Source organism: Lolium rigidum, chromosome 6 (genome assembly GCF_022539505.1).
Source record: "Lolium rigidum isolate FL_2022 chromosome 6, APGP_CSIRO_Lrig_0.1, whole genome shotgun sequence".
Taxonomy (NCBI): domain Eukaryota; kingdom Viridiplantae; phylum Streptophyta; class Magnoliopsida; order Poales; family Poaceae; genus Lolium; species Lolium rigidum.
This window is the reverse complement of record NC_061513.1, coordinates 19,392,785-19,405,850: the sequence shown is the minus strand read 5'-3', so window position 1 is coordinate 19,405,850 and position 13,066 is coordinate 19,392,785. Positions and strand designations below refer to the sequence as shown.

Here is a 13,066-nt window from a genome sequence, read left to right as displayed (position 1 = left end):
ACGATTATTTATATAGTCATGTGTGCCAGTTTCATATGTATGGTGGTCATTAATCAAGATCAAGCATAAGTCCGTTGGAGCTGCACATGCGGGAAAGAAATAACTTGGTAGTGGGCACCAAGAAAAGATAATCAATTTTAGTGGTACATATAACAGCAAAAAAGGCTTTGCTTATCCATCATCTCTTGATCCGAGCCAAAACATTTCTCAAAAAACCTCAACTGTTCATCATTTTCGTACTATTTTTTATCATCATTTGATTTTTCTATCCCAAAAAATCTACTAAACCAACCGCGATCCTACATTTGAATCTGGAATATTTTTTATGAATACTGATGTGAAAATGATAGGCATGTAACAATGATTTTTCTTCTATCTACACTCTTATGAAGAAACATAAACATTGCACTACGTTCAATTCAGGAAACATAATAATACTACTTTATTTTTATATTTTCATCAATGATCTACTCTTATGTTATTTGCCAATTACATACCATGCAACATAGATCTTGCGCTAAATTTGTTATAGCTTAGTTTACAAAATATTATGTTCTCTGGGCACATTATCCTTTCAAAGTTTTTGCATTTTTGCATGTATAAGTATTTGGCCACATACTTATTGACTATGGTGGAAAGAAATTTGGTGCAACATATGTGATCATGAATATTGTGCTATCCAATTAGTTCACACAACTATCCAAAGCTGCAATTGGAACTACATTAGTGGTAAGACGCAATCGTGCTTTATTGCCAAATCAGATATTTAGATTTCCCATAGTTTGGTTTGTTATGAAAATCCTGATAAACAAAAAAGGACATCATATCACACAACTCTACAGATTTTGGTTCTTCCATTTAGTTGCATATGGCGTGTCACATGTCTATTCTCCAGTGTAGTTTTTCTAGCTATCTTGATTGGGAGTTTTGTATCATAGGAGTGGAACATATATCTTGATGGAGCTTTCTAGAGTGTATTGTAGTCTGAATCTTTAGACGATAGAAGATAACCCTAGATCAAACTTTCATTTAAAAATCCAAAAAAGTCGGTTATGCCATATGATAAACAAAGATGGTAGAAACATCCTTGGTACTATTGGTGACATGCATAACAAATCCCTTTGTCATCTCTGCATACAGCACGCCGCACGCACACAAGCCCACCGTCGAACACCCACGCAAGCGATCGATCGAAGGGAATATTTGATTTAAACAGGAAAACCAATCATCTTGGAACTAAGCCCAAGAGTTCGCTTCATTTGGCAATGCTGTCGAGTCTAGATTATTTGGTCCTGTTGTGCCACGAGTGAGCTCTGCAAACCCAGTAGACCTGCAATTCTGCGCGCATTTGTTGTGTGCAAATTTTAAACCGGACTTTGTTTTACATGAACAAAGTCCAGAGACCGTTTGGAAGAGAGATCCAGAGACCTTGGCTAATTCCAGTCCAAACGTCTGACAGACAGTGAGTACGTCTTTGGAGTACTATTTAGTGCCGCCCCAATCTCAACAGATACATATCTTTCTTTTCTGAAACTGAAAGATAGATACTTCATTGATTTCAGTTCCTTATTTAGTTTTGCAACTTTCACTAAATTCCTTGCGTCTGGAGTCGCCTTGTTCAACATGCTCAGAACTTTGCAATGATGACCGTGCAGATTTATCGCCGAGGGGTGAGGCAGAACAGAGACATGATGGTCTTAGTGAAAGCAGTTCAGAAGAGATTGGTATCCTGAAGCTGCTAAAAGTTTTTCCCTCCAGATGCAAGTTCCCAAAAGTTTCAAGAAACTTGGTCCTTCTATCTATAAATAGATATCTGAGGTTCATTTAAATATAGATGTATCTAAACACTAAATAGGATCTAAACACATCTAGATTTTAACAAATCTCAAACATCTATTTATAGAATAGACAGAGGTAGTATGAAAGAACAACTTCAATGCTGAACTGCCAACATCTATCAGTGAAAAACAAAGGCAAACAAGAACCGACATGCAAATAGAGATATAAACGAGCATATATATATAGTTGTCACCCAGGACAAGCCTGAACGAACAAAGCTCATTCAGCTAAAACAAGATGCAGTAAACAGTATCTGCTTGTGACTAATAAGGAGAAACTATATATGTATCTCCAACCAGCGCACCTTACTTGTATTTGTTCTCCTGCGCTTCCTCATCTGATAGTCTCAAGGCAAGCAGTCTAAATATATATAGATTACATAACACAAACGACCAGCCAAAAAACAGAGCAACCAACTGAGGCTTGCGGCTTCTGCCACTTCTTTCAGTTCTAGCCTCAGGGCTCCTTCCTAGCCTACAGTACTGTTCTAGAGGCAATCAGTTGCCACCGCCAGCCATGGCGCTGCTCCTGGTCCTGCTAGCAGGGCTCCCACCACCATCCACCAGCCCGCTGGTCCTGATAGCACGGCAAGGGCTGCTGGCAGCAGGACTGCCACCACCTCCAGGGTTCTTCACTTCAGCTGTGGCAGCAGAGACAGTCTTCTTCCTTTTACCGCCGCCAGCTGCAGCTGCCTCAGTGCCACGCCCCTTGCGCTTCTTCTGAACCTGCTTGGCAACCTCCTCCTCCTTGGTTTCAGCAGCAGTCTTGGTAGCCTCCTCCATGTCAGCATCCTCTTCAGCTGCAGCAGCAGCAGTGGTCTTGGTCTTGTCATCTTTGCCTTCCTCCTTATCTACTTTGCACTTCAGAGCCTTCTTAGCATCTTCCATGCTTTCAACCACAATCTTCACAGCAGGAGCGTCAGCATCCTGTTCTCCGTCCTTGGTCTCAGCACCAACATTCTCCTCCTCGTTCAGGCTGCTGTCATCATCTTCCTCATTCTCCAGAGCATCCTCATCTTCCTCACCAGGTACCTCCACTTCTTTCTTTTCCTCGGCAGCCTTGGCTTGCAGAGACTCAATCAGATCCATCACCTCTCGGTTGATCTGTAAGAGAAAATATCAAAAGGCATCAGCAAACACACAATACTTAAATGCTTCAGCAGTTGTGTTCAACTAACTGTACCTGTGGGTTCTCCAGGAAGTCACAGATGTCATTTGGGCAGGAAGGGCACCTCTTCACAATCTTCTGCACACGCAGAGAGCGCCCACCCCTGCTTCTCTCCCTCACTGAAGCCTGGCCAGCAAATGCCCCGAGCAGACAGGCTTTGCAGAAGCTGTGACCACAGGGAGTGGTAAGCGGCTCTGTTATCACGTTCTTGCAAATGGCACACCCAAAATCTGTATACACAGAAGCAAGTGTTACCAGAATGACTTGGGATACATTACAATTCTCTTAAGCCAACACAAGATGTTGCAACAAGATAGCACACAGGATAAAAATTACCTTTCAACAGCTTCTCAGTCAAAGACAGATGAGAACGCCTTTGGGCTTGCCTGATTTCCTTGTCAGTTTCAGGATCCCCTGTACGGATAGGCTTCTTGCTGATTGGTTCAGGCTTCACCCACGTCCAGACCTTTTTCGCCACCTACAATCAAACATAGGTCAGTCATGACATAGTATGGTGATAATGACAGAAGAAAATACGTGTATGTACATACATCATAGTCCCATGAAGGAGATCCCTTCCTTTCAGTTATGTCAGTTGCACCTTGCAGCTCCTTGATCTTGGGCAGTGGTCTTGGCAGGTCACCAGTAAGAACACTAAATAGCACAACATCAGAGTTAAGCAACACATGTTGTTTGTTAACACAAGCATATCACCAATACAGATAGGTAAGCAATTTGTCAAACCTGGCCCAAGGAGCTGCTTCATTGTCACAGCGCACAAACAGGTACCTGCAGACCTTGTATTTACCCTAAAGCAGAAACCAGAATAGTTTACATTAGTCTTCCATAAAAAGAACATGTGCCACAGGCTTAGAGAGCAACATGTGCAGCAAGTGTACAAGATATAAAAATACCTGAACACCAATCTTCCTCCAACATTTCTCAATTCGGTAAACACCATCGTACCGCACACCCTTGACAGGAGCATATGAAGAACGCTTCTCTTTGTGGGACCTTTTTAAGATAATTAAGTCAAGCATTAGTTGACAAACAAGAGGATATCAAGGATACCGGCAAGAAAGTGGTAGAGTCAACAGCATTATAACACAATATCATCAACTGATCGAAACCTTGTGTTTCAGGGAATAAGGGTGGCAGAAATAATCATACCGTACGACCCTGACAGGGTAACCCTTCAAGCAACTAAGACGCAAAGCAGCATTCATCTTTTCAAATTTCTGGTCTGAAGATTGGTTCTTATTTGTTCGCTTGTTCCCACTTAGATCCCTTCCACCACTGTCAGTACAAATTATTTACAGAAATAAGTGCTCATATCTAGGATTAGAAAAGTACAAGGGTATCATCAAGTGGTTAAACAAACAAACCTTCCAGTATACAGAAACCACTCTCCATGGTCCTCATCATCTATGTAACCTCCTGAGAGTGCTACTGACTGAGCACCGTGTGTAGACTGGCCAGCAATACCAGCTACATGAGGGAAATGAGCACCCCATTGCCTGCATTCAAGGCGGTCTTCCCATGTATCCCCAACTAAAACACCAAGATTCCTTTTGGGATCATATTTTGCAGGAATGGGGCCAAAATGATCAGGTGCAATAGTCACAAAAATTTGTCCACTTGAAGCATTTGCTTTCCCAGACTTCACTGCCCTTTCAGTTGTAAAAGCCGAGTCAGGCCTATCTTTGTTTTCTACAGAATGATATGTACCAGCCGAGACAGCTGATTTAGCATTCTTTGCATTCCTAGCCGTACGGATAGCTGCAACTATTGCTAAGTTAATCCTTGGTAGTTCTATCATCTGGGATGGGAGCGTTGTCCGACATTTTCCACATACCCTTTTCCCACTATGAACCCACTTCTCAAAGCATTTCAAGCAGAAGTTATGGCCACATTGTGTCTGCACATGGAAGAAAAAAATGTAGAATGATGTAATTAGAAACGGTACCAAAAAGATGTTCAAGAAACGAGCCACAGAGTAGTAGCAGGGTTATGTTATCCTGGGTAGAGTACCCAGTTAGAATAAAAATATGCAAGTAATGATGGCAGATGCTCAAACATAACACAGCATCAAACGAACAGAAATAGCAACTGGGAATGACACAGTATGCGCAAAAAGGAGTGAAGCACCTCATAGCGCAATTCTAAAGCTTTAACATGAGTTCATAGCAGAGTTTGCACAAGAGTCTGAACATACAACATGTAGAGAACAAGAGGCATCAAATACAACGTATTATCATAAACTGTGTTTCCATGTCTGGAAATAGAAGAATTGCTAGCAAACAATACCCAAATAGAATGTCTGGGTTCACGCTGAATCTTTGCATTACAGTCTGCAATAATATCTCTGAAGAAATGGATGCACTGATCTGAATCAACATCTTGTCTTCCAAAAGGAAAACGATCCAATATGAAAAGAAATTCACAAGAAACAGCTCACTGCTTGATGAAACCATTCCAATCTAATTAGATTCCAATTGGTCATACAAATACAGGTTTATATTTTCAGGTGTGCTGTTAAAGTTTGCAGGTGATCAGCCTAAAACAAAACAAGACAGGCTGTGACCCTTCACCCCTACTATCTTGCTACTACAGACAAGCACGGCATGATAAATGATGCAGGGACTATACAGACAAAAACTAGAAACTGACACACAGGAGAGGCACGCAATCGATCACTACCTCTGAAGCAATTTTCAGTCAGTTGGAATAAATAAATCTTAGTACTAGTACCAGCGCAGAACTGAAGTGAATGGGGATCGATTGATTACGGAGGCCCAGAGGAAGGCCATTACTGCACATCTAATGATCAGATTTAACCAATTACTGTGACGGGCATACAGAAGCAGATCCATAAAAACGAGATCCGGCATACCCAGATATGCTACTAGTACTAATCTAATTGCAAAATATCGTAGCCACGATGATTTATTTAGTAGTAATAATAGGAGTAATAACTGGAGCGATGGTGAGGCGATAAGGAGGAGGGGGGCGCTTACAGTGACGGGGCGGTCGGGGAGCTTCATGCAGAAGGAGCAGGTGATGTTGGAGCCGATGATGGCGAACGCGGTCTTGGCCACGACATCATCCTCGTCCTCGCCGTCGTCGAGCGCCTTGCGCGCGGCGCCGCCGAGGAGCTCCTGGCGCAGGCGCGCCTTGTCGAGGTCGGAGAGCGAGGCGTCGGCCTCGATCCTGCGGATGGCGGCGAGCAGGTCGCCGCCGCCGCCGGCCCCGGCCTTGGTGGCGGCGGGCGCGGGCGCGGGGGCGGGCGCGGAGGAGCCGGAGCAGTCGGGGCAGGACCAGGCGGCGGCGTGCGCGAGCGCGGGCGGGGCGGAGAGGCAGGGCGAGTGCCAGGGCGTGGCGCAGGTGGCGCAGCGCAGCAGGTCGACCTCCGCCGGGGACGCCGCCCCGCACACCATGCACACTCCGTCCCCGTCGCACGGCAGGTCCGCCATCGGCGGCGGCGGCGGCTGGTGGTGGGGGGCTAGGGTTTTGGGGAAATGGATGGAGATTGGAGGGAGGTTTCGAAATTTCGATTGCGGTGGCGCTGCCTCGCTCCTCCTTCCTATTTCTAGCCTGGCGTGGTGGCGGAGGAGGGGGGAGGGTGGCGGGGCCCACGAGCCAGCGGTAACGGACGTGGGCGGCCTACACACGCAGACGTGCACGCTACCCAGACGCTGACGGCGGGACCGGGCGTTGCCGGGCCCCGCGTGGCGGTGGGGGGGAGGGTGGGTGGAGGCGTGGGCTGGCTGGGCGGGGAGGTTTTGGGGGGTTTGGGGCGGACGGCGGGCGATGTGCGCGCGCGGCAAGGCGAAACTGGAAAGCGGCGCCGCGAAATGACGGCCCTGCCCCTGTGCGGGATGTGCGGTGGAGGGGCATTGTCCAGGATTTTGGTCTTCCTCTGGCTTGACTGGACGTCTGACTTCTTTTTTTTACAGTTTGACTCGACGTCTGACTTGACTCGACATGCTCCGTGGCAGCAGCGCCATCTGGATCTCTGTGCGATGAAAATATGTTTGAGTTGCCACATGTTACTACCGGTGGTAAAAACCATCAGGGATACCTTTGGCTGTGTTAAGCTTTCGGCCTAGATCTGATTACTCAAAGAAAAACTTGTGCAGGCAAAATATTGACCATGTCAAAGATACTTATGGTAAAAACTTTGTGAATACCTTGGGTACTAGTAAATCTTATCTGGGTCTGAATTGGTAGTTTTTTTGGCAGAAATTTAAACAATATCAGACATAACAACATGTTAAAAATTACGACCGACGACAATACCCGAAAAAATAAGGTATGCGCGAAAAGAAGGGAAGATGGGAACACATCACCTTCGTGAAGAGAGAGTGGGTATTGATTTCAATAGTGTTCATTGCAAGTTGTTGATCCTTCCTCAGTTGGATCTGTTCGACTTCTATGGAGTTGTTCATCATTTCCCGGTCAGATCCCGCCCGACTTATGCGTAGTTGTTCGTTCTTCCTCGGTCAGATCTAGATTGGCATCTATGGATCTATCAATCCTTCCTCGGTCAGATCTAGATCTGGCTCGGTTGGCAACATGGCCAATAACACCAAAACTGAAATCTGGTGATATAGCCAGCTTGGTTGGCAACAATAGATAGATCAATCTAAAAGTTTGGTAACTGTAAATACCTTACTAAAAGAATACCTGATATGTTTGTGTGTAGATGATTTCAAATCATCAAGCACCGCCAACACCGGGATCCCCCTCCGTCCGCTCCTTGACATCCACATATCTAAGGATAGGGCCACCACCATCGCGACACCGCTCACTCGAGATCTAGATGTGCGGCCCACCTTTCGGGACCTCCGCTCCGGTGTCCATGCTCATGCCGACAAGCCAACAACCCCTTCGAAAAGGTAGGGATAGGACGCTTAGATCTGAGCCCGTATGGCCGAGATCTAGCCCAACTGCGACCAACCGAGAAGATGGCACTACATCGAAGGGTTGCGAGTATGATGAGACATCCTGCACACGGTGACAACATGATCTACTTTCCCCGTGCAACGCCTCTCCATCATCCACAAGCCATCCTGCACACGGCGGGAGGAACCCAACAGACCCGCCCGACGGCCCAGACCTAGGACCCCATGCCTAGATCTGGTCATCGCCGCCCATCTCAACGGTCACTTCGCCACCGTTGGCTAGCAGCACCACCTCGAGCGCCCCTAAATGCACAGGGCAAGGAGATCATGTTGTCACCGCCGGCGGATCTAGTCGACGACGGCGGGGACAGGGGGAGGAGTGCTTGGGCGCAGGGTCAGGTGTTCGCCCATGTCCCTCTCGCGGGGAGGGCGAGAGGGGAAAGGCCAAGATGGTTTTTTCCTTCCTCGTTCGCTTACTACCACGTCTTTTATAATGATTTGCTATGGTTATGGACGCGATTGCCACGATGAAAGGGAAAAATAATGAATAACATTATGTGATATAGAAAAAATAGGATGTAAACAAATAGGGAAGTAGCATTTCCTAAAATGAGCTAGTACTAACCTATATGATGCATGATGATAAAAAAGATAGAATGACAACAAACTAAATCAGATCAACACTAACATACAACCCCGTGTGAAGTGTGAAATGAAACCACAATTTTCACACACCTCTCACAATGCAGTGGACACCAGTGATAATTTACTAATTCACATTTTGAGAAGGAAAATAGCACTAACATTTACGAAAAAACAGTTTTGAACTTGGGTGTAGATGCTCTTGATTGAATAAAAGTATCAAAACAAATAGTATACAAATTCAAAAAAATCTGAAATATCTGGACAACGAACATAAACAAGTGTCCTAACTTCACACCAAAAATCTCCGAGAAAAGATGTGTATATTGGTCCGTGCAAAAAAAGACAAAATGCGGTGCTGTTTGGAACATCTAGATTTGTTTCTTACATCACTCCGATTTGTCTTTTTTGCACAGACCATTACATATGTTTTTTTTCGGAGATTTTTGGTGTACAGTTAGAACACTTGTTCATGCTCATTCTCCAAAAAATTCAGATTTTTTTGAATTTTTTTGCTATTTTTTTAAATTTTTTTATTCAACCAGGAGCATCTACACCCAGGTTCAAAAATACCTTGTCCTAACATTTAAAAAAACAATCATACTAACTTATTTTAAAGTATGATGGTAAGGGCACTTTTCAATAATATATTGCTTTGTTTCTAGTTTTGTGTACCAACTACCACATATGTTTTCATGTATTCCTAGGCTACATACACAATTTCCTCTATGTGATGTGTCATGATGAGGAAAAATATAATGGAAACAATCAAACAACCCACTTAATAACTTATGTGGCGTGATGATAAGAAAATTAGGAGTCAAGCAAATCGAGCATTTCCGTTTCCCTAAATCAAAGAGACTAGCACCTACAAGGCTTGTGATGATGAAAAGGTAGGAGTTGCTCATTTTGCAAGTTTGGAAGGTAGCAATATGTATACAAAAAGTAATCCTTTTTGCAAGTTGTTCTGGTGCCACTTTTCTTACCATGAGACATCCGTGTGTTATTACTCGCCCAATTTATATAAAGTTTGCTACTCATTTTGTTTAATCGTATTATTCTTATCACCAAGCATCACCTAGGTTATTGTTGGGGTTGTTGGTATTTTTCTTGTCATCACACGCCACGGGACTATAAGAAAAACAAATAAAAAATTGAAGTTTTCACCTACCTAGTCATCATATATCTTATCATTGTCCATCATCTATCTTCTTCTCGTCAATTTGTTTCGCATAACCATAGAGACGATGTAGATGAATATAGATGTGGACAAAGCAATCCTATACTCCAAGTAAGCAAAAACTCATTTATTTGGACTTCACTGTGACCACCATTTCGAGAGTTGGCACACGTCACTCGGTTGGATTTCCACAACTTTTATTTGTTATATTCTACACCATGCTATGGACGTCATTGAGTCGCTTGACGATTTATGAGGTGTAAAGTAGAATGGAAACAAACCACATAATAACTTCTATTGTGTTTGATGATAAGGAAAATAGGAGTCCAGCAAACCGAGTAGTAATCTTTCTGTGCGAGTGATACCTATACGACGTGTGATGATAAGAATGTAGGAGTTGTACTTATCTTGCAAGTTTGGAAGATAGGTAGATGCTCATGAAAAGTAAACTTTTTTGCAAGTTTGTTCCAATCCCACTTTTCTTATCATCACTCTTCATGTAGGTTACTTTCTTTTTTACATGCTTCATCTAGGTTACTACTCGCCCTATTTACATAGAGGTTATGTTGTAAGAATGGGTATCACCCTCCTCCTAGTGGGACCCAAGCCTAATAAACGTCTACATGGATAAAATTCAAGCAAAGTCGGTCCAAATTGGTCAATAAGGACCCTCAGTCATGGCATGGTCAGCAAATTAAAGATGAAGACCTGAGAGCAATAAACCCATTAGTGTGAGGTGCTAGGGAAGCTAGTCTACGATGGAGTATGCACAACACTCCCTCCTTAGTAGTTTTTACATGTTTTCCCTGCTACCTACCACCATGAAGGGTATCCTTGGTCATTTAGCAAGAAATGACCTCCATTACCCTCCCACATGGTAGGTGGGAGGGCATCCTTGGTCATTTAGCAAGAAATAACCTCCATTAACCTTCCCCATGGTAGGTGGGAGGCCAATCTTGGTCTTTTAACCATAAATGATCTCTATTATCCTCCTACATGGTAAGTGAGACAACATCTTTAGCTTTTTAGCGAGAAATGACCCAAACTAACATCTCGCATGGTAGGTGGGAGGATATCATGGTCTTTTAGTGAAAAAATGACCTCCATTACACTTCCACACGGTAGGTGGGAGGGCATCATTGGTATTTTAGCGAGAAATGGCCCCAACTACCCACCCACGTGGTAGGTGGGAGAGCATACTTTGTATTTTAGCCAGAAATTACCCTAGTTTCCCTTCCACGTGGTACGTGGGAGGGTATCCTGGTCTTTTAACGAGAATGATCCCAAATACCCTTCCACATGGTAGGTGGGTAGGAATCCTTGGTCTCTTAGAGAGAAATGACACCAATTACCCCCCACGGTAGGTGGGAGAGCATACTTGGTCTTTTAGCGAGAAAATATCCTAACTGCCTTTGCACATGGTAGGTGGGGGGCATCATTGATACTTTAGTGAGAAATGACTTCAACTACACTTACACATGGTAGGTGAGAGGGCATTATTGGTATTTTAGCTATAAATGATCCCAGCTATCCTCCCACATGGTAGGTGGGAGAGAATACGTGGCCTTTTAGCAAGAAATAACCCCACCTACCCTCCCATGTGGTAGGTGGGGGCATCTTTGATCTTTTAGCTATAAATGACCCCAACTACAGTTCCACATGGTAGGTGGGAGGGCATAGTTGGTATTTTAGCAGGAAATGACCCCACCTACCCACTCGTGTGGTAGGTGGGAGGGCATCCCTGATATTTTAGCTATAAATGATCCCAACTACCCTCCCACATGGTAGGTGGGAGGGTATACTTGGTCGTTTAGTAAGAAATTACCCCACCTACCCTCCCACGTGGTAGGTGGGAGAGCATCCTTGACTTATTTAGCAAGACATGACCTCTATTACCCTTCCACATAGTAGGTAGGAGGGCATTCTTGATATTTTAACGAGAAATGACCCCAACTACCCTCCCACAAGGTAGGGGGAGGATATCCTTGATAATTTCGCAAGCCCCTCAAGCCTATAAATAGATCTCATGGGGTAGTGTGTATCATTCACTCTCACCCACTTTGCCCTTTGGGACATATGGGAAGTTATCGCTGCGGCGCGTGTGGTCAGTGAAACTTGGGCGATAGTGATTAAAATTGCCGTCTCCGTTGTCCTAACGAGGGATAAATAGGAGATCCAGAAAGTAGATATCCGTAACCATAGTAATAACCTTAATTACTAGAGCAATAGGTTGTTGGCTTATGAGCATGGACTACTGGTTGTTACGTGTGGTGCGATGTATATGTTGTATGGTCACAACCATGTATGGAACCCCACCCTTGCACACAAATATAACCAACATATGTTACATCTCATGCTCTTAATTTATTTTTAGTAGTTACTTTACTTTGTCTTGCTCTTAAACACAAACACCCGTAACCATTTTCCACACACTCTTAGGTATGTTTGGTACACAATAACGAGAGACATAAAAGACATCTACCAATAGCTCCACCGTGGTTCAATATCCTTTACTTTTGAAACTAGGTACACACGTGATATGTGCATTTGCAATCATAAATAGGGCCAACGATATAAAAGGTGACACACGATTTCACAAGGATGTGGAGAGAGAATCGGGAAAGGAACATTTTGATGCAACTGAAATATCCATGAAGTGGGGCCAACTTATTTTGGTATTTCTTCAAAACGACCCAACATAGTTTAGCTAGAAGCCCCTCAATACCTAGATTCTTTATCTCTCTCCCTGTAAAGCATTTGAAACCAAAACTAGATTATTAATTGAGCTTGGTTCTCTCAAAATTGGTGAGACGGATGTGCGCAACCTCCTCGCCTGCACCCCATTCTAGAAAAAATTTGTGAACGTTCACAGGATGTGTGTTTACACTTCCCTAATTCTTTTAGAACTGAATTCCAAATATACATAAAGAAATAAAAAGACAATTTGTTATATGAATAGTGTCATTTTGTGTTTTGTCTTTTACGATAGTATTCATGTTTGATTTAGCTTTTTGGTACTTTGTATGTGTTCTGAGTTTGGTTTTGCAAATTCTGGGGATTGTAAATACTTTTAAAGAATCACAAATTTATTATAGATTTTTTTCTAATTTCAATTTTAAAAAGCAGTATCAGGGTATCATATAAGGTGGGGTATCGCTAGATACGCTCTCCTACTCTCCAGACCTTTGTTTCGACGAAAACTCAGCAGGTCCTTGTCACCACTATTTTCACCTTAGTGAGAACATATCTAGTGCTTCCACCCTTCGTATGCTACGGTTGCTACCGTATAAAAAAATGTATTTTCTATGTATCAAAAAATTATACATGTAGGACA

General features: G+C 43.6%; 1 protein-coding gene across 1 annotated transcript; it reads right to left on the bottom strand.

Annotated features, from left to right (window-relative positions):
• Window positions 1–2,336: 2,336 nt before the first annotated feature.
• On the bottom strand, window positions 2,337–6,479 carry LOC124662242 (E3 ubiquitin-protein ligase ORTHRUS 2-like). The gene is made up of 9 exons (XM_047200100.1): window positions 6,024–6,479; window positions 4,392–4,924; window positions 4,177–4,302; window positions 3,921–4,020; window positions 3,751–3,815; window positions 3,558–3,660; window positions 3,343–3,484; window positions 3,022–3,236; window positions 2,337–2,942 (listed from the first exon to the last, which is right to left on the bottom strand). Exons 1-9 carry the CDS (start codon window positions 6,477–6,479, stop codon window positions 2,337–2,339), a joined length of 2,346 nt encoding a protein of 781 aa, XP_047056056.1.
• Window positions 6,480–13,066: the final 6,587 nt, after the last annotated feature.

Coding starts and splice junctions, on each gene's coding strand:
- LOC124662242 (XM_047200100.1), bottom strand. CDS start 6,479: ATGGCGGACCTGCCGTGCGACGGGGACGGAGTGTGCATGGTGTGCGGG. Junction 4,925..6,023: donor TCCCCGACCGCCCCGTCACT/GTAAGCGCCCCC, acceptor TTCCATGTGCAG/ACACAATGTGGCCATAACTT. Junction 3,237..3,342: donor GACTGAGAAGCTGTTGAAAG/GTAATTTTTATC, acceptor CTGTGTATACAG/ATTTTGGGTGTGCCATTTGC.